Raw genomic sequence first — 22165 nt, forward strand, 5'->3', positions numbered from 1 at the left:
CTGCTGCTTCTGCCAGCTTGACACATGCACGCATGCTGTAACAGATGGCGGCTGCTCTTGCTGCCTTATTTGGTCGTTCCTGTGACACGCTGCACTGATACACGTGAGAGTTTCAAGACTGTTCCTTTCAGCCAAAAGATCACGTTTCAGTGCACAACTGCACACAGACATGGACACACAGAGCGTGCACGTAACAGCTGCTGCAAGCCAAGATATTTCTCCGGGAAAAAGATAGTCGAGAAAAAGAAACTAAAGGAAGCAACTTAGAAAGGAAGATAGGGGAAAAGGTGAAGGGAACAAAATTAAAGGATTTTAATTTTGTTCCCTTAATTAATAATTTTAATAAAATTACTCTGACAGTCAAAGTTTAGATCCATTCCTAAACCAATACATTGCACGAAATGGCATGCAAAAAAACAAAAAACAAAATATCAACAGAAAACACACAAAATGTGTTCAAGCGCTTTCATGATAGCAGGGTGTAGATAGAAAAGGAGATGCAGATGTTGCATATGTTGTAAAAAGACAAGAGGCCAGAGATTAAGGGTTTTACACAGCAGCATTTCTGAGAACACAGCAGAAGGAAATCTTCAGCACTTCGGCACAGCAAATGCAACCTGTCGTAAGACACTTTTTTCAACACAGAGCTTAAAAGAACCCAAAGAACTGAAAACATGGAAAAGGCTTATTTTATTGCAGTGAAATGGCTGGAGCGTTATGTAGGTCTTCAAAATGCATATAAGCAGTATTCACACGATCGGCATTTGACAGCAAATTTTGTGGCAGCTGTTGTGTCAATTTTGATGAGACCAAGTTTCCTCAGTACACAGAAATCTCCAGAACAGGAGATAAAAGCAGAAAGAAAGATTTGATGTAGAAAGATTTGCTGCTTTTACTCAGTGGGAAAGGAAAACACCAAGTGACGCATATTTACAGTGGGAGCAGACTCCAGACAAATACGTACTTTCTTATCTTCTGTCCACAGCACAGCTTTCTCGCCTTCAGGGTGACTGCAGGTACAAACATAAAACAGAAAGATGTTGTGAAGCAGCTTCTCTATGCTTAACACATTGGGAAGCTTGAATTAATTATTTTTTTAGTTTATCAGTATTTGTGAGTGTGCATTTCTTTCTTTCTGCATAAACCTTTGTCCAAGTGCAGTTTCCTGATGGTGGAATCTTGTGAGTGTGTGAGATGCATCGAAGTATGTGATCAACAGTGAAGAGGATACAACCCACCAACAGTAAAAATGAGAAAAGGATCCACGATGTAACCTGTCTACAGCTTCAGCTGGACCAGTGATGGTAACAGCTCTCAGAGCATCATTTGCCAGTAAAAGTTGGCTAATGCTAACATGATGACAAGCAAGCTAAAGAGGCACCTGGAAACCAAACATGCCTTCAGAGATAAACTAGACTAGACTAGATTAAATTCATGAAATGACAGAATCTTTCTGTTTATTTCTGCATGGGAGAACCCTTCCATGATATTCCTGGAAATCAGTGAGTGGGAATTAGATAATGGATGTAGCAGAGGAGCACACTGCACTCTCCGGACATCAATCACCATATAAATGTCAAAAACAGCTGAGTTTGCGGCACACATTCAAACCCACAGCGGTGCACACTCACACACATGCACACGCAGCAGATCGATGAGCAAACTGACAACACGGACATTTTAGATACATAAACACAAGCGAAGAAACAAGCAGGAACACACATCGTCTAGCTCTTTCACGTCAGGTCATTTATTCACATAAAGCGGACACATGTGCGCGAACACAAACACATACACACGGCTGGCCTGCGCATGCTCCGACCTCTCAGCTGCTTTCAGCTCCTGTGTGGCAGATCGCTGGAATTTCAGAGTCAGCAGGCTTGAAACAGCAACACATTCAGCTCTGGATAACAGTAAAGTGTAGCATATTGTACAGCCAGTGAAAATGAATTGAGGGTTGCAGTTTCAAAATCACTGCAATGGCTTTTATTTTTGCTTTTATTTAGATACATCCAAGATATGTTTTGAGATTTATGATGAAAAAGGGGTTTTGAAACATCCACTCTTCTATCATAGAGTGGATGTTTCAAGCCGCTATTGCAAACTTGCGTAAGCTGCATACAAGCTCCCAGCGATGCCTGTATTTCAATCTGCTAATGACATCATTTGTAATATGTGATGCTGCAACCATTTTAAATGTCTGTAAACAAGGTTACTAAAATAGTCTCATGAAAATCAACCCTTGGGTCTCAGTACAAATGTGTTCTGTTTTCCTGTGGGAGGGAAGCTGAAGCCTGCAGACCACCACAGGATACGCCAGGACATGCCCAGTTTCTGTCAATAGAGAGAGACAGAAGGAGACCTTGGTATTAATTAAGCTCTTTTGGAGTTGAGCGGAGAGAGAGAGGGAGACAAAGAGGGAGGTCTGGCTTGTCTTTTCCTTTCGGGCAACTCAAATTCAAGTCACAATACTGTTAGATCTATAAGCAGTAGTCAAATATAGACATCATCTGCAATCATCTATAATATGTATATATATGTATATATGTTTTCCTGTATAACTGTATTTAAATATCGCTAAATTGTGGACCAAAATGCAGACAAACCTCGACCTTTGGGGATCCCAAGCTGTACTCCATGATGTTCCATAATCTTCAATTTTATTTTGCGTGACAGGTATATTTATGGCTCTGTTCATCAGACAGAAACACAGACAGTCAGAGAGAAAAGACACATGTCTGGACATGACTCGAAAAAAGAGAGACCCTCTCTTTGTTATGAGAGGGACAGACGGGGTAATCGGAGAGGGTGGGAGGAGAGAGAGAGCGACAGGAAAAACTGCAGATGAACTCTTCATTGTCTCTGACTGACACGTGTGCGTGAATGAAGACGTGGATGAGAAAGAATCTCATTAAACTGTTTAATATGTCACCTTTTATTTCTGATGCACGGTCCGGCTGAATTATCGGGAACAAAAGAAGTCAGCAGTGTTGTTTCACTGACCTCGTATGGATGTGAAGAACTGACCCTGCTTTTTGTGTTTGTGTCACTGCGAGTTAAATCTGGGGGAAACACGCAGAGGAAAAGGAAATTTCTCTACTTATTTGTCTGTCAGATTGAAGGAAGGAAGGGGTTCGTCACAATAGATATTACAGGTCAAAGGTCATGGTCAGGGTTTATATTTGGATATGAGGAAACCTTCACAGGGTTGCCAGAGTCGGGGATTCCCCTTTAGCTGATCTAAAAGATTTAGATCAGATTATACTTTTTTTCTGACTCACTTCTAAATTACCGAAGTGGAGAAGTCACTTGTGAAGACACGGTGTCAGACAGTGGATTCTTTGGTCATGTCAAAAATAAAAACAGGATATTCTAAATTTCTGACTGCACTTGTACTACCACTGCTCTTCTGTGTCCCCAGGGTCGCTGCCAGCAGACAAAGCCCCAGGGCAGCGCTATGTGACGCTATGTTCACGACTGTGTCTACACTTTGAACTCTCAAGGAGTTTGTTAAATACTGTTTTTGTTGTGTTATTGCTTAAAAAAATCTACATCATGCAACGCCCGCTTCAGCTGCTGAAAACCAGCCCGACATTATCGAGAGGAACGTAGCACTTGAGAACTTATTAACAATGTATCTTTTCTCCTAGTCTACCAACAGCAAATGTAACTAGAAAGTGCATTTTCTGAAGAAACTGCAGTGTGAATGCTTGAATCTGAATGTATGCACTGAAATGAATTAATTGCTGAATTTTAAATTAAAAAGTTTGAATGAAATAAAAACAAAAAAAAAACAGAATTTACCTGAAAACAAAAGTGCAGAACTTATAATAGCTGACGTTTACACAGAAAAAGTTGGAAAATAGCTGAAAATGTTTTAAATGTAAATTAGAAAAACCTAAGTAATGAGAAAAAAAATTTAGAGTCAGAAAACATCTGAATGAATATTAAAAGTTCATACTCTTTGAATCACTGAATGACTAAAATGTGATCCCTCCAATTGGATCCACACAGTTTAAAATTTTTAAATGTTTGAGCTTTGAAAGACACAGTGTTGGAAAGAGAACAACGATGGCGACGTTTTGAGGGTAAAATGATGGCTGTAGAGCAAACACTGTGGACACAGCAGCAGTTGAAAGAGAAGTGTTTAAGATGAATCTTGGCAGAGTGGCAGGCAGAGCTCGTTAGGCAGGCAGGTGTGACAAGCACACAGACATGCGCCTCACTTTTGCTGCTTAAAATGAACAGAAAAGTCAGCCCGAAACAAATCGTTCCCAAATGAAAAGTACAGGTCGTATTGACAAAATTCTTTCACCGTGAGCAGCAGCAATGTCTGGTCTACTGAATTCTCAGTTTTCATGCCTGTGGAGTTTATTATATGGACGTGGTGACAGTGTAAAGACAGCCTGTACTTCTGATTTTCAAACGAACCTTCTGAGCCATTTTAACATTAGAGTCTATGGAAGAGTTGGAGGGAGGAGGCTGTGCATGGTGACATTTATGAAAGAACCATAACACCTATTACTATAATAAACACATTGGATGAAAGAGGACAGCGATGGCTACGTTTTGAGGGTAAAATGATAGCTGTAGAGCAAACGCTGTGGACACAGCAGCAGTTGAAAGAGAAGTGTTTAAGATGAATCTTGGCAGAGTGGCAGGCAGAGCTCGTTAGGCAGGCAGGTGTGACACGCACACAGACATGCGCCTCACTTTTGCTGCTTAAAATGAACAGAAAAGTCAGCCCGAAACAAATCGTTCCCAAATGAAAAGTACACGTCGTATTGACAAAATTCTTTCACCGTGAGCTGGCAGCAATGTCTGGTCTACTGAATTCTCAGTTTTCATGCCTGTGGAGTTTATTATATGGACGTGGTGACAGTGGAAAGACACCATGCTCTTCTGATTTTCAAACGAACCTTCTGAGCCATTTTAACATTAGAGTCTATGGAAGAGTTGGAGGGAGGAGGCTGTGCATTGGTGACATTTATGAAAGAACCATAACACCTAGTACAATAGTAAACACATTGGATGAAAGAGGACAGCGATGGCTACGTTTTGAGGGTAAAATCATACCTGTAGAGCAAACGCTGCGGACACAGCAGCAGTTTTAAAAAAGATTTTAAGATTAATTTTTTCGCTCCTCTCACTCTAGCAGTTGAGCTGTCTCACTCTAGCCCCAACATTCCGTCCCATACACACCCATTATAAACTCTGAAACGGGTGAAAAAACATCATGAAACTTAAACTGGAACTGAAGAAAAAGTATAATAGATATTGAAAAGATAAATACAAGTTGAATAGTTGAATGTCTTGGCTTCGTTTTAAAGTTTGAATGGTGGCTCTATGTCAATGTATGTGGAAGTAGTTAGATTTGAAAAATGAGTAAGTTGAATGAGGATTTGAAGGGTCTCCCCATTGAAATACATGGGAAATTTTTGTTGAAAAAAGTTGAATAAAATTAAAAATATAAATGTTAAAAATGAGAAAAATAGAAGCAGTCATGTCCAAAAGAAGAGGAATCTAACGGTGTTTGAATGGTTTTTCTAAGTTGAACGGTTTTGAAGGAGATGGAGTACAAAAAACGTACGGAACATATAATAATAATAAACTAGAAAGTGCATTTTCTGAAGAAACTGCAGTGTGAATGCTTGAATCTGAATGTATGCACTGAAATGAATTAATTGATGAAATTAAGTTAAAAATGTTGAATGAGATTAAAAAAATGAATTTTTAACCTGAAAACAAAAGTGCTGAACTGCTAAAAGCTGACGTTTACACAAAGGAAGAATTTGGAAAATAGCTGAACATTAGAAAAAGATGAGTATTGACAAAAGAAAATTTAGAGTCAGAAAACCTCTGAATTAATATTAAAAGTTCATATTCTTCTAATCACTTAAAGAGTGGAATTATGTATTATAAATCTCCAACTCATAAAAAAATAACTTATTAAAAATAAATGTAAAAACAAATTTGTTGAAATGAACTTAAAAGATGAACAAACATTCTGGAGAAAATACAAACTTTAATATACAGCATAATGTTTTTCAGACATATTGTGTATATTATGTTTAATAGTATTATATACATCAATTTGTTTTGTATGTCATAAAAAATAACATAAAAATCTTAAGTCATATTTTACAGCTCCTTTCTGAAAAAGACTAGTAGAATAAATAAAAATAACTAAATTAAATAACTAAATAAAAATATTAAGCAACATATGAAATACATGAAAACTTTTAAAACCACAATCCTGAACCTTTAAATTGTGTTGGTTTCTTAGAACATGGCTGAACAGCTGTTTCTATCAGTCTTCTTAATCTACTGATCTGTCTACACATCTTTTTATTACTCATTCTTTTTTATGTTTTAATGTAAACAGAGTCCACACAGTGGTAAAAGAGAACTGTATAGAGATTTTTGAGTAAATTCAAATGAAAGCCTAAGGTGGTGACACAGTTTAACACATACAAATAATCAAATGAACACATTAGTCCTTTTTGTGAACATGGATAAATAAGTATCATTAGTTTACAGCATAGTTCAGCCATGCCACTAAATGCTTTTTTACACAGTGTTTTAACCTGGGCTCAGACACAAAGACCCAAATTTAGTTATCTCAGTAAGTCCCTGCCTTTGAGTTGTGTTTATAACTAATTATTATACACAAGGCTTTATCCATCTGAACTCTAAGGACACAAATATGAAAAAAACCTATACTTACCAGCTGATACCCCACACTACACACTAGGTGTGCCATGTGACCTGAAACTTTGGTAAAAACTCATCATAATCATTCTGTTAACACTGTTTTTTTAAAAAACACTGTTTGTTTTGCTGTTCAGCAGTTTAAAATGTTTTAGATTGGATTACATGGAATGAATTTGAGTTCTCTTGGGGGTTTTTGTGTGTGTTTTGTTCTTAGCTATTTTTTTTTCCATACTGTTGAATTCCAGTTACCACATTTCTGGTCATATGACATCCCGAGTGCCCACTTGAAAAAATCCCCACAGTTAATTCAACATTAAAACAAATAAAAATATGTTAAATAAATAAATAAAGGTTTGCTCTGTGTTGAAATAGTAAATAAGCATACATTCTACAGAGCTCTAATAATGAAAACAATCCTTTAGCCTGTTGATCAGAGAGAGGCAGTCATTATGTCCATTTAAAACCTGTAATCAAAGAGCACAACGTTTCTGTGAAACTATAAAGTCCCAGATGATCCTCATCATGTCCAGTGACTTCAGAGTGGATCCTCCCTGTCATCTGGCCAGTGTTTGATGTGTGGCAAGCAGCACAGAAGCAGGATAGCTGAGGCCTTGAAAGAAGAGCAGAAAACAGGAACATATGTAGTTGTAAATGTAAATATCAGTGATACTTGTCTTGTCAAAGGGAATAAAATAATGAAAATGTTAACTTACACACTCATTTAGGGAGGCTCTTGACACTGCACAGAGGAGGCACAATCAGTCTGACAATGATGGTGATCTCCAGGGATGTTTTCCTGCAGCAACATTCCTGCCAACTGGCCATATGATCCAGAATAGTTGGTTTCTGGATGAACAGAAAGGTGTATATGTTAGGTAGTGTGCACTTAGAGCTGGTCCTAAGAAACAAACACATCCTGTAATAAACTGAATACCTGTAGTAGTGCTGCTGCAAATATAAAGCCCTTCTATCATGTGTGGTTTCAAAGAAGGTGTTTTGGAGGCTCAGTCACAGAAACTGTGCAGTCTGTTCAGTCCTGAGTGTCTCAGCTCTGAAAGGGATGGATCACAGAGGGAAACACCTGAGTACAGACATTACAATCTACACTCCTAAGGTCAGGTGAAAACACAATTTAAACACTTTACAAAAACTTAATACATGTTTTAATGGAAATTATGTCATTAACCCTTTTTGATGCAAGTAAATCTCACCGACTGCTTGTGGGACAAGCTAGAAGGAAGACAGAATGTATCCTGTGGTCCAGATGTGAAGTCTCACTCTCTGGTCGTACGGCAATGAAGATGGTGATGATGACGCCTCTCTGATCTGTGGCATTACAGTTTCTGGCTGCTATGTGCTTCACACTGTTGGCTTTTACGCTTTTAAGCTTGAAGAAGACACAGGAGGACTGTGTCTCTCTTAAAAAAAAAAAAAAAAAAAAAAAAAACCTAACAACCTCCCACCGCACCCCCCCCCCCCACTCAACTCCCACCTACCCACTCAACTCCCCAGCCTCACAAGATCCAATGTCTATACAAATGTAGGGTATCAGCTGGTAACAGAAAGCAAGTGTCACATATGTAGTACATATGTGACACTGCTGAAACACTTCTGGCCAGAAGTGTGCATTTATCAGCCAGTGCATTTATCATCCCAGACCCAGACCCACCCTGATAAATGCACTGGCTGAAACATGATAAAAGCTCATAAAAATGTATGTTTCATCGTAAGATTTGTCCAAAAATATAATCGTATACTTTTGAAAAAGTTTAAAGATTATAACAAACTAAAATCAATAACATTTTTGTAAATAGTATTTTAAAATAAAGGCACACATAAAGTGGCTTAACTGTCATTATTGCTGTAATTAGGTATTTTAAACCTTTAGTCTGTGTTGTTCTCCCAGAAACAACGAAGAAGCTGTTGAACATATATGCGTTGTTTGGGCAATCCTCTGGTCCACCCTCCCTCCCTCCCAGCCACAGTGAGACTGGGGCAGCCTGGCAGGATTTTGAAGCCTGGCTGCAGAGAGGATATGCCTACACTGTTCGTTTTAAACTGGTATATTTGATTTTTCTGACATTCATAGATTACTGTAGGTGATTTTTAGATTTTCTGTAATAAATAAAATTGTCATCTTTTACTGATATCATTACTTAATTCATTTAATTGTATTTTATGTAAACAATTCAAACATTATACTGCAATGCAGGGCATTTTTTCTTAAGCCAACTTTTAAATATCGCTCTACTTTCTTATGTCATTCAAAAATACAGAAATTACTTACTGTATTCAAAGATCTAGATCATGAATCATCACAGGACAATACACAGTATACAGGGTCATGGTAACTATGGTAGGTCTTCATGACTCCAGAATGGAGACATCGCTCTGGCTGAGAAATGAAAATTAGGTCAAGCAGTGTGTTCTTCTCTGTGGTAGGGGCAGTGATGACCTGTGCGTATCCCCTAGACTCAAACAGCTCCAGGATTGGTTTGTTTGCACTGGATAAAACATTCTCATTAAAATCACCACAAACTATGATGGGATGACAGTCCATGATCTCTAATGAGTCTAATAGGCTTACCAGGTTTTTCAGGAATGGCCTCAGAGTGTAGTCTGGAGGTCTGTACACAACTGCAATCAGAGCACTGACTGGTGCTTCAACCTTTAAAGCCAGAAATTCAAGGTCAGTTACATTATGGATGTACTGTTTTTCATGCACTTGAATGTCACTTTTCACATAAACAGCAACTCCACCACCACTTCTGTTTGCCATCTGGGGAAAGTTTGTGTAGGACAGGTGTCTGTTGCGTTTGAACAAATTGTAATTTTCCAAGTGGAGACTCTCTGCGACAAAAGAGCCCCGCAGGTGTGTTTCTGTTAGGCACAAAACATCTGCTAGACACAATTCATGGTGACTCTTGATGTCATTAATGTGAGCTGGCAGTCCCTCTGTATTATGATGAACAATGGTGAAAACGTCTGACCTGCTCAGTGTTTGTCTCACGTGTAGAAGAGGCATCATGTCATCAAGGTTGGCTTGTCTCATGTTCTCAAGCGCTGCAGTGATTTCTGGGTTGGTGAATATTTTTTTCTCCTCCATATCAAGAAGATACAGTCCACTGAGAGATGTCACTCTACTGACAGCTACGTAGGCCATGCCGGGCTCAAAAATGCTCTTAAGAGAGACAACAGCTGATGTGGTTGTCATACCCTGTACCTTATGTATTGTACATGCAAAGGCCAGCTTCACTGGGAACTGTCTTCGTACCACTCCTTTCTGCTTCAGATTCTCTTCTGCTCTCTCAATGTACACCATGTCGTCTGCTGGTGTGCGGTTATTCTTTCCAGATGTCTCATTATCCATTTTAAGTCCAAGCTTGATGATGTGTTGGTCATTTTCAGAGTAAACTACTCTAAGTAGTATTCCAAATGCACCATTAACCAAACCATTTTGTATGTCAATGTTTCTGGTGAGCATGACACGAGCTCCTTCTGCAACCTTCAGTGTGTCTGGTAACTCGTTTTTACCTCCTTTCAATGGTCTGTCTTGAAGTGCCATTCTGCCAGTTCTAGGATCTTTTCTATAATCATCTGCATGGATGTCAATGACATGAGTATGGAGCAGAGCCAGTGTTGCAGAGTTGTGTGCATCCACTTCTTTATTAGTTGCAAAAATGTGCAACGCATCAGTCGGACATAGGGCTGGTTCAGTTATGGCCTCTGACAACAAATCTCTATCTGCTTCACAAAGCTCATCCAACTTTCCTTTCACACGAATTCTGTTCAGCATCTCAGCAAAGACAACATCATCTTTCTGACGCATAATCTCAGTCAGAGTGATCATCTGAAAATGCTCCCGCCACAGGTCGATCTCGGACGGGTCGTGCACACAGAGAGGTTTAGACTGTCGCACTGGGGGTAGCTGATAGAAGTCTCCAACAGCAATGACTGACATGCCTCCAAAGGGTCTCCGAGTCCCTTTGATCTGTTTGAGTCTTGCATCTACATATGCAAAGAGATGTCTTGACACCATAGACACTTCGTCAATGACGATTATTTCAGCATTCAAAAGTTCAGATCTGACTTCATCCAGCTGATTGCCAAGTCCCTGAATGGGAGGTTTTAAGCTTCTAGGCAGCTTGAGAAGAGAATGCAGTGTTGTTCCAGAAATGTTAAATGCTGCAGTCCCAGTGAAAGCAGTTAACAGGACAGTGGGTTTTGATATGTCAACGTCGTCTGCATACCTGGGCACTTTGCTCAGTATCTTAGATGCTTCTGAGTAGATGCATTTGATAAGATGTGACTTTCCTGTTCCAGCACCACCATTAATATAAAAGAAAAACTGCTCTGGATTTAGAGCACAGACTCTTTTAATGCACCAGTCTCTAACTGCATAAAATATGCAGGCTTGCTTCTTATTCAGATTCTGAAACATCTGACGTAACAATGTGGGATCAATAGCAGGGGGTTCCCTGATGGCTCTGACTTCTGTTGAAGCATCAGCCTGACGGCTGTAGTCGGGCACATCTTCCTGTTCATTTTCATTGTCTCGCTCTCTTTCTTGTTCAACAAGTGGCAACCTTACGAGATCTGATTCAGGTGCCAGATTACACCATTCGTCAGTCACACCTCTGTTCTGCTCATATTCCTCAACAGCGCTCTCGATCTCCTCACTGTTTTTCTCATATTTTTCTCTGTTTCTTTTGACAATGTGTTGCACGTACTCAAGATGGTCAGTACCTGGTAGCTGTACACAGCCAGCACCATAGAAAGCCTGATAGGTTGGCAACGATGGTGTTTTCAGTTCGTGGTCTGAACGATGAGGAAGGTACAGTTTAAGCAGTCTTCCGTAATATTGCTCTGGATGTTTTTCTTGTGAGCAGCGGTGAAATCTGATGATAGCAGGCTTATCGTTTTTGCGCCTTTGCACAAATCCCATCTCATTGAGAAGGGGCAAAACATCTTTACCTTTTGTCTGTTGGCCATAGACAATCCTGCAAGTAGCAGCAAAGTCTGCCATGCACATCTCCTCAAACTCGGGTGTTTCAGGTCTGGCTTTGTATTTGTCATTCAAAGATGTCATCCAAACATTGGAAGACTCGGGTGTTGTGTTGTCCAGAACTGACAGGGGACGACTCATTTTCACAGGATTATCATCAGTTGGTATGAAGATTACAGCACGTGAACATTGCTTCATGTGAAGACCACATGCACGAGCAACGCACTCCTGTGCACTGATCTCTCGTTTCTTTGAATATGCCTGCATGACGGCTCTCATTTCATCGCACTCATTTACACTGTCCTTATGGGAGTTCTCAATGACAGTTTTCAGGTACTCAGATAGCCCGCCCTCTTTTTTTGATATATATTTCATTAAATAATTTGCAGCGCCGAAAGCATCTAGAACAAAGCTTATGTCGATATTACTGTTCCAGGCTTCAAGCAGATGTGGATTATAGCCATTTATCCAAGAGTCTTTTGGATCACGCTTTAGTATGATCGTACTCCTCGTGTTCATTTTATTCAGGTATCGCTCATATTCTGCATGTGTCAACTTGCATCTTGCCAAGAGCTGCTCTAAACTCATGGAAGCAGTTTCAGGCTCATTCAGCAGCTGGTTCAGTGGTCTGAGCTTGTTCTTTGCTGTTTCTACTTCCAGTGCATCATCCTCACTGGGTCTTGTGATCATTGTCTCATTGCAGGGTGGTTTGGGAAAACCAAAACGGCACCCGGAGCTTAAACTCCTAAAGCACGTCTTCGTGTGATTCTTACTGTGTTTTTGCACTTCTGTTACTTTCTTGTACAGTTCAGGTTGTTTATGAGGATCAGGCAGCTGAGCTGTGATGTATTTGTTTATAAAATCCACAACAGTTTGCTCATCATCCTCCTCAAACACAGGAGCACCTTCTACCCACAGGAGACAGTGTATGTGTGGGCTTCCTCTGTGCTGAAACTCAACTCTGTAAAAGTAGTCAATAACTTTGCCAAGTGGCTCTGCAGGAGATAAGAGTAAATCTCTGAATAAGGCTTCAACTCTCTTGTCAAACATGCGCATTGTTGTGACAGGATTGCTTCTCAGGATGTCACACTTTGCCGACCAGTCGAGTCCTTCAAAAGTCACTTGTTCACCTTGCTGCCTTGTTATTGCCTCAACCACTTCAGGCCAGCGCATTTCAGCAGCTGAAAATGTGCAAAAGAACGTGGGAGTTCCCAACTGTCTGATCATGGCAAAAAGATCTCTTGTTGTTTTCTCCCAATAGGCTGGGGTTCCTCTCAGAGGCTGCATGAATCTCACTGCATCTTTATTTCGCACCAGTTTCTCCACCTCATGTTTATCTTGTAACATGCCTGAGGTTATTTTTCTCCCATCTCTGGTCAGAGGCTTTGCCTTCCTTAACTGTATTGTCATGCTGGAAGTAGCCAGGTGTATTTCTGTCACAAACTGTGCAAAGAACAAATAGTTTGTGTCTTTGGCAAAACGATCATCAATGCAGAAAAGTCTTGATTTGAAATACCCACTGGGGGATACTTTGAGCAGCCTTCTTTCATCAAGTGTGTTTTGGCCTGTAGGAAACTGCACAGGGAAGGCCATGGCCTCCAGTTTAGGTGTTTTGAAAAAACTTATTGGATTGTTTCTCTCTGCAGGAGCAACAGAGTAGATTCCTTCACTGAAACATAATATCTCCTCAGCCACATCAGGGGGCTGCAAACAGGACTCGAGTGCAAAACCACCATTAGTCAGTCCATCTGCTTGCTCTGAATCATCTCTCATCTGTTCACGTGATTGTTCACCTTCACAGGGTAACATGTCAATATCCTGTTCATTTTTATTTTGTGCTTCACTCAGTGCATTTTTCTCACAGCTGTCAATTTCCATTAAATCAGCCTCATCATAATCGTCCTCATTCATGTTTTCATCCTCCTCCTCCTCCTCATCTTCATCAGGAAGTGTTGGATCACACAGCTCAGCATCATCTCTGATGCTCACATCCTTATACTGTGGATGAATCTGCTTGAGTTTATGCAGTGCTTGCACAAGTTTAGACCAGCTTACAGTCTGAAACAGCTGATGACCTTTGTAAGACAAGCGTCTCTTCAGTTTTACTCTCATCACCTGAGAATTAATTCTTAATCGAGGTAGTGCTTCCACAGTTTCCTGTACCTCTGATGGAACACAGACCACATTTCCTCTAATTGCTCTTTGTCTGCCTTTGGGAAGAGGAATGATCTTGGCAAATGGTATGCACTTGGCTATGAGATGTCTCTCCAGTATGTTGAGATCAGACAGTTCAGGTGGAATATCAGCAAGATCCAGTTTATTGGCAATAGCAAGTGCTGGCATGGATCCATTTTTAAGATGATCGTGGCAGGTGTGACAAATCCACTCTCTCTTTCTCTCATTGGGAACATTGCACTGCTCATTTCTGCAGTTTTCATCACAAACATGAACAAACTTTCCTGTCAAACATGTTGCAACCACATGTGGGTTTTTGACATACTTTGACCTTCTGCAGGGTCGCACTTGGTTTGGAAATGAAGCCTTGAAACAGACAGTACATGGGTATGATGGTCCAACTTTGATTTGTGATTTGAACACAGATATAGCCTCGTTGATCACACTGTTGTCACTCTCTTGGGTTTGTCTGTTCACCCATCTGTATTTCCTTTTTATTTTCATTGCACATCTCATTTTGTGTATAATCCTGAATGCAAGATTGCTTTGATACCTGTCTCGCATTAGCTGTTTCATCAGTTGTTTGTGTCTTACTCTGAATGCGTTGTCACGTGCATAACGCTGAGTCACTCGAGATCTCTGTCTCTCTCTGAATTCTGGGCTTTCTCGATACCTTTTAGTGATATAGTTTTTTTGTTTCTTTCTAAATTCATCGTTCTCACAGTAGCGTCTCTTAATATATTGTTGTTGTTTCTTTCTAACTGTAGCATTCTCAGAAAAACGTCTTTTAACATATTGTTTTTGTTTCTTTCTGAATTCATCATTTTCACAGTAACGTCTTCTAATATACTGTTGTTGTTTCTGTCTGAATTCATCATTCTCACAATAACGTCTTTTAATATACTGTTGTTGTTTCTGTCTAACTTCAGGATTGTTTTTATATGCCTTGCTTGTGCAAGATTTTTTCTTTTCTTTGTACTCTTTGTTTGAAGCATACTTTTGTCGTTCTTTCCTTTTTTGGTTTTCTTTTCTCTGATTTCTGGGTTTCTCTGATGCCATTAATCTTCTTTTCATTTTGTGCCTTTGTTGTTTATTAACTTTTTTCAGTTTTTGTAAAACTATATCAGAAAGATCACAGGCAGCAACATTTGTTATTGCAGCATTTGATTGACATGAAAAAGCATCATTCGATGGAAGAAAATTAAAGTCACTGGATGATTCTTCAGTAGGTATATTAGTATATTCATTCTCAGGATCTTCATGTGATGTGAACTGAGTCATTTGGACTTCATGTTGTTTTACCAGTGGTGTACAAATGGACATTTGAGAGATCTCAGTAAGATCAGTGGTTGTGTTTCTCCTTGGAGTAGAGGATTTTGCTTCATCAGAGTGAGTAGGTGCCACAGCAGTGGCACTTGGTCTGCAGACTATGTCTGTGATAATATCACTCATGTTGACTGTGCTCATGTCGTAGAGCTGAACAGGTTTCAGTTCATAGGTACAAGAGGGTGATATCTCCATCATTTCATAAGAATCTTGGATCCTCTTAATCATGTCACTGAGGAGTGTGAATTTCAGCATCACTGCTGTACCACGATTACGTGACTGTAGTGGTAGAGGAAGACCACTGGCTGTTCTGGAGTGTGGATCAAAGAAACCATATTTGCCTGATGTGGATCTGAACACTGCGATACACAATCCACTCATAATCAGTAAGGCATACTGCACATCTGACAACAGGCAGCTCAGTCCTGCTTCTAAGCTGAGAAAGGTATCGACTGCTTCCTCTGGAGGTTCTTCAAATGTCCCATACCGGGAAGGCTGTGTCATGTCGACATGATACATAGACCTGCGAGCATCAACTTTGTCTGGCAGCTCATCGGTTGCCAAATGAATATTTTTAGGAAATCTTTTCTTGGCCTCTTTGTACATCACATCACCTTTATCCAAGACCAGATTAAGGTCAGCTGTAGTCATGTTTATATTCTCATGAAGGAATGCAAGAAATGTGAGGGAGTTACATGTGCACTGCTTGTTTCTGGAGTCTCCATATTTAGGATGTGCCTGGCTGTGAGATGCACAGACATGTGTAACAGAGGGCTGGTTTTCAAGGTTCACTCTTTCTGCATGAGATGTTCCTGCCACATCACTGTGACAGCCTCTTTTCAAAAAATCAGCATAACCCACCTGTGGGGCACTTGACACCTCAGGTTGTTCATTAAATTTATGCTGCAGTCCACTCTTTACAGCATCAGCATACGATACCTGTTGTACATCTGCAGGAACATGTTGACCTGCCTGTTTGACACTATCAGAATTGATCTTTGCAGACACACTGTCTTCTGCACAGCTCTGAGGAAAATCAAACTCAGCCTGTTCACATATTGGTACAATGTGAAACTCATGGAACTTCTTCCAGCGTTGTTTTGCAGCTTGTGACTTTTTCTGCTTCCTTGGCATTTTCACACACCTGCAAGTGTTTCTTAGTCTTTAGAAAATATGTTCACAAGATAAGAGTGGCACACACCAGGAGATGTTGTCTTTGTTTTTATATTTCAGTTTTTATTTGTCTGAAAAAGTTGTCTTTCGTTTAACAGTTTGTTCTTCAGTTGAGAGAATATTATGCACTCTCTTTATTGGCTTGGCACAACTTAGCAGCAAGCCCAGAATGAAAAACAGGTAGAGAGAAAATCTAGAAGAGAGAACAGGCAGAGCAGGAGAGACACGGCCTGGAAATCACAATAAAACCGTGAATTAGAGTTTTCTATGTTCAGTTTGTTCTTAGGTAGAGGCAATATATGCACTCTTTATTGCTTTAATGGCTTGGCGTTTTTCAGCAGCAAGCCAAGAGTGAAAAACAGGTAGAGAGAAAATTTAGAAGAGAGAACAGAAAAGAGCAGGAGAGACACGGCTTGGAAATCAAACCACAGAGTTTTGTTTTATTTCAGTTTGTTCATAGGTTGAGGCAAAATATGCACTCTTCGTTGCTTTATTGGCTTGGCGTTTTTCAGCAGCAAGCCAAGAGTGAAAAACAGGTAGAGAGAAAATTTAGCAGAGAGAACAGACAGAGCAGGAGAGACACGGCTTTGAAATCAAACCGCAATAAGATTCTTGGTTTGGCACAATTTCTCACAAACCACAGAGTGAAATACAGATGGAAAGAAGGCAGAGAAAACAGGTGGAGCAGGACAGAGGATAGAGGGGATGGGGGGTTGGGATGTGAGAGAGAAGACTGGAAATCTGGTCCTTGTTCTTCTTCTGCACACTGTGAACAAAAAACAAGAAAAAAATTATAAATTTATTAAAATGAAATCACATGGTAATTGTATGAACTAATTGTGACTACTGAAACAGGACAAAACAAATATTCAAGCTAAACTGTTGTTGGCTGCCATGTGCAAAAAGTTGCATAATTGGGCACTTTTTAAAATAATAAATATTTAATTAAATTCAGCAATAATATTTTTAAATACAAATATGATTAACTAATCACATGTAGTGTGACTACAAAAATGTACGAAAGAAATATTTTAGCCCAATTATTAAGCTGCACTTATGTGTATTTATTATAAAATTGTGTTTAAAAGGTCTAGCACAAAGTTTGAACCCATCGAAGCTTATATTAGTCAGATTATTTTTTATTTTGGTCTACTTCTCTTACAGTATGTGCACACCTACCAGGCAAAGCACAGGTGTCAGTAAAGTTCCTGAAAGTGTAAAACGAGAAATAATATGTTAGTTGTCTGTACAGTGTTATCAGACTAACAGAAATACAAAGCCCACACGACACGATACACTAAACTAATAATCAGCAAGTTATATAATAATATAGCACACCAACAGACACAGCAGCTATTTTATAATTCAAACTAATTACCTGAAGTATTTCCACTTATGTAAGGCTACTGTTAAACTGTTACTAGCCTTAGCATTGCTGCTAGCGCTAGCATTCCGGCTAGCATTAGCACTTCAGTTAGTGTTAGCACTGCAGCTAGCGTTAGCATTGCAGCTAGCGTTAGCAATGCTGCTAGCGCTAGCACTCTTACTGTTAAAACTGAGCCACAATGGCAATAATAAAGCTCATTTGTTACTTTTGTCTCACTGCCCACCAAGAAATATCACAGGAATATTCTTTTTGTCAGTTAACAACTGCTAAGGCTAGTGTTAGCACTATAGCTAGCATTAGTATTGTTGCTAGCATTACCATTGTTGCTAGCATTAGCATTAAAGCTAGCGTTAGCACTGCTGCTAACAGCAAAACGTCATAAACATATATAAATGATAGCGAAGGTTATTCTTTCTTTTTTCTTTGAACTCTTTTGAACTCTGTTGGACTTGATATGTGAGTTTAAATGTCAAACATGTATTTTTACCATCATAAAAATAAAACAGTGCAGTACTGAGTGTACGGTACTTACCACAGCAGAAAGCAAAGCGGAATGAGACAGTTGGTCCAGTGATGGGTTAAAAACAGATGAGGCGTTCAGGTGGTGCTTGGAAATTTGACCATCAGTTTTAACAGCAATAATGAGCATATACATGTCTGTGTGTTGGTCTCTGTGTGTGAGAGACATAGAGAGATAGAGGGAAAAAATACACTAGACTAGTGTACAAATTGGTACTTTTTGCCCGAGTATAAGCGAATGAGTGACATACAGAAAAACAGGGCAACTGGCATTACATGAGCAAATAAAAAGTATTTCATCTTGAACTGTTTTGTGGGTTTTATTTTAAAACTACTTTAAGTGTGTTAGTAGAGGGATAAACTATACAGACTATAAACAGAGACATTAAATGAGATTAGATTAGTTAAACGTTAATTAAAATGTGGGAAAATCAACTACAGACAGGTAGATACTGTGAGCTTTAATTATCCAATCAGAAAGGATGATTTTAAAGTCATCAACTAACTCAAACTGCCCAGATCTCAAAAACCTGTGTGCCAATCAAAATGCTCTCCTTAGTTGGCATATACTAACTACTGACAAACTATTAATCTGTGGCAAAACCCTGTCAAATCTGTCTTATTGTACCTATTGAAAAAGTTAATCTTACTACAACTGCTTAGAGGCAGCAGACATTTTTAGGTTTAACCTTGGCAGAGTGAGAGAGAGCTCGTTAAGCAGGCAGGTGTGAGCCTGGTTGCTATAGTGCCTGCGCACACGGACATGCGCCTCACTTCTGCTGCTTAAAATGAACAGAAAAGTCAGCCCAAAACAAATCCTTCCCAAATGAAAAGTACAGGTCGTATTGACAAAATTCTTTCACTGTGAGCACCAGCAATGTCCAGTCTACCAAATTCTCAGTTTTCATGGCTGTGGAGTTTATTATATGGACGTGGTGACAGTGTAAAGACAGCCTGTACTTCTGATTTTCAAAAGAACTTTCTGAGCCATTTTAACATTAGAGTCTATGGAAGAGTTGGAGGGAGGAGGCTGTGCATTGGTGACATTTATGAAAGAACCATAACACCTATTACAATAATAAACACATTAGATGAAAGAGGACAGCGATGGCTACATTTTGAGGGTAAAATCATACCTGTAGAGCAAACGCTGCGGACACAGCAGCAGTTTTAAAAAAGATTTTAAGATTAATTCCCCCCCTCCTCTCACTCTAGCAGTTGAGCTGTCTCACTCTAGCGCCAACATTCCGTCCCATACACACCCATTATAAACTCTGAAACGGCTGAAAAAACATCATGAAACTTAAACTGGAACTGAAGAAAAAGTATAATGGATATTGAAAAGATAAATACAAGTTGAATAGTTGAATGTCTTGTCTTCGTTTTAAAGTTTGAATGGTGGCTCTATGTCAACGTATGTGGAAGTAGTAAGAGTTTAAAAATGAGTAAGTTGAATGAGGATTTGAAGGGTCTCCCCATTGAAATACATGGGAAATTTTTGTTGAAAAAAGTTGAATAAAATTAAAAATATAAATGTTAAAAATGAGAAAAATAGAAGCAGTCATGTCCAAAAGAAGAGGAATCTAACGGTGTTTGAATGGTTTTTCTAAGTTGAACGGTTTTGAAGGAGTAGGACTACAAAAAACGTACGGAATAGATAATAAAATATAATAATAAATATGTAGAAGAACAATACTGTGAATGCTTTTACAAGCATTCACACTAACTAGAAAGTGCATTTTCTGAAGAAACTGCAGTGTGAATGCTTGAATCTGAATGTATGCACTGAAATGAATTAATTGATGAAATTAAGTTAAAAATGTTGAATGAGATTTTAAAAAATGAATTTTTAACCTGACAACAAAAGTGCTGAACTGCTAAAAGCTGACTTTTACACAAAGGAAGAATTTGGAAAATAGAGTATTAAAAGAGTATTGACAAAAGAAAATTTAGAGTCAGAAAACCTCTGAATTAATATTAAAAGTTTACATTTTTCTAATCACTTAAAGAGTGGAATTATGTATTATAAATCTCCAATTCATAAAAAAAATAACTTATTAAAAATAAATGTAAAAACAAATTTGCTGAAATGAACTTAAAAGATGAACAAACATTCTGGAGAAAATACACACTTTAATATGCAGCATAATGTTTTTCAGACATATTGTGTATATTATGTTTAATAGTATTATATACATCAATTTGTTTTGTATGTCATAAAAAATAAAAGGACTGAAAAGGACTAGTAGAATAAATAAAAATAACTAAATTAAATAACTAAATAAAAATATTAAGCAACATATGAAATACATGAAAACTTTTAAAACCACAATCCTGAACATTTAAATTGTGTTGGTTTCTTAGAACATGGCTGAACAGCTGTTTCTATCAGTCTACTTAATCTACTGATTTTTTTTTTTTTTTTTTTTTTTTTTTTTTTTTTCTTTCCGCCTGTCCCATTTGGTTCTTTAGCCGTCAGAATTGTTGTCTGAAGACCGACAAGGATACCCAATGGATTTATTTTGCCAAATGGATCATCATGGCATTGCCGTATTGGTCCATTTGATCGACCTTTGTTTTTATTATTTATTTTATTTTCAGTTGTTACAGACGGGACAGACATGAGTGAGGGATAGGAAAGGGAGAAAGAAAGAGGAAGGAAAAGAAAAACAGAAGGGGAGAGGGACAGTGAGAAAGGGGGGAAGAAAAAATATCTCCGGGATCACCTGTTGAGAGAGAAAGAATAGAAAACAAGCAAAAAAAAAAAACAAAACAATGCAACATACTATACACAACACCATCGCATTAATCTAGCTAAGTGTAAACAGCAGTAAATACTAAATATTGAATGTTGTTGTGCAGCACGCAGGACATACAGCGCACAATGTGCTTTGAAGTAGCAGCCAAGAAAGGTGTGATTTAAGTCTACGAATAGTGAACACCCATGTGCACACCTGTGTGGATCGGCGCGCTTGTATTCAAATGGTTTCCCCATGTAATGGTCTGCTAGAGGATGTAGAGAGCCATAGCCCCGTCCCCCAGGGCATGAAGCAGGCATGGAGGAGATCCAGGCCCCAGACATCCAGAGGCCCCAGAGTGCAAGAGCCCAAGGAGGACCACCGGAGGGGCATCCGTGCCACCTTCATGGGAAGGGCTGAGGATCCCCAGATGAGGGGTCACCCAGTAGCCACCGGGCAGAAGCTAGAGGGGGCTGCACCGGCGTGCCCGCCGGCTCTGCCGGCAGCCAGCTGTGCCAGAGTGAACCGAGCCGCAGGCACAGAGGCCGGAGGCCCGAGGGCCCCCCGCGCCCCGGAAGAGGCCTGACCGAGCAGCAGGCGCCAGGCCCCGCCAAGTAGTCACCGGGAGTGAGCTGGTACATACCTGAGCGCCCAGCCCCGGACACCAAGAACCACCAACGCACCGACCCCTGAGGGCATCAGTCACCGGCAGGGAGTGTGGTGAGGGGAGATAGGCCTCCACACTTTGGAGGGCCTTGGAGTTCCCAGAGAGGTGAAGTCTAAGACCCGACCTGACATATAGACACAGACAAACAGGCACACACAGACACAGACATGCATTCCCACCCTCATGCACACATATACAAACACTCAGCACTCACCCAACGCAGGAATAAACGTAAATGGACATGTACACACAATCACACTCCCCAAACATACTCTATATCCCGGGTCCAGGTATCCTCACCCCCAGAGATGGAAACGGCACCCAGACCCAAGAGATGTAATCTACTGATTAAGTACAGTCTACACATCTTTTTATTACTCGTTCTTTTTTGTGTTTTAATGTAAACAGAGTCCACACAGTGGTAAAAGAGAACTGTATAGAGATTTTTGAGTAAATTCAAA

At 39.6% G+C, this 22165-nt stretch overlaps 1 protein-coding gene and 2 long non-coding RNA genes across 5 annotated transcripts; all 3 read right to left on the reverse strand.

Annotated features, from left to right (window-relative positions):
- Positions 1 to 334: 334 nt before the first annotated feature.
- On the reverse strand, positions 335 to 3431 carry LOC146490173 (uncharacterized). The gene is made up of 2 exons (XR_014872981.1): positions 2607 to 3431; positions 335 to 2334 (listed from the first exon to the last, which is right to left on the reverse strand). It is a non-coding gene; the product is annotated as an uncharacterized LOC146490173 (long non-coding RNA).
- Positions 3432 to 4188: 757 nt separating this feature from the next.
- LOC146490174 (uncharacterized) lies at positions 4189 to 20121 on the reverse strand. The gene is made up of 2 exons (XR_014872983.1): positions 18989 to 20121; positions 4189 to 4645 (listed from the first exon to the last, which is right to left on the reverse strand). It is a non-coding gene; the product is annotated as an uncharacterized LOC146490174 (long non-coding RNA).
- Positions 7574 to 18108, reverse strand: LOC146490175 (uncharacterized). Of its 3 annotated transcripts, none has more exons than XM_085153428.1 (3): positions 17573 to 18108; positions 9302 to 17159; positions 7678 to 7765 (listed from the first exon to the last, which is right to left on the reverse strand). In XM_085153428.1, exons 2-3 carry the CDS (start codon positions 16352 to 16354, stop codon positions 7760 to 7762), a joined length of 7059 nt encoding a protein of 2352 aa, XP_085009554.1. In that variant the 5' UTR covers positions 16355 to 17159; positions 17573 to 18108; the 3' UTR covers positions 7678 to 7759. The 3 variants fall into 3 exon arrangements, with proteins under 3 accessions (XP_085009553.1, XP_085009554.1, XP_085009552.1); XM_085153426.1 differs by having other exon boundaries at positions 7696 to 7765; positions 9002 to 17159; positions 17573 to 18106; XM_085153427.1 differs by lacking the exon at positions 17573 to 18108 and having other exon boundaries at positions 7574 to 7765; positions 9002 to 17529.
- Positions 20122 to 22165: the final 2044 nt, after the last annotated feature.

Source organism: Neolamprologus multifasciatus, unplaced genomic scaffold, assembly GCF_963576455.1.
Source record: "Neolamprologus multifasciatus unplaced genomic scaffold, fNeoMul1.2 chr19_1, whole genome shotgun sequence".
Classification (NCBI taxonomy): Eukaryota; Metazoa; Chordata; class Actinopteri; order Cichliformes; family Cichlidae; genus Neolamprologus; species Neolamprologus multifasciatus.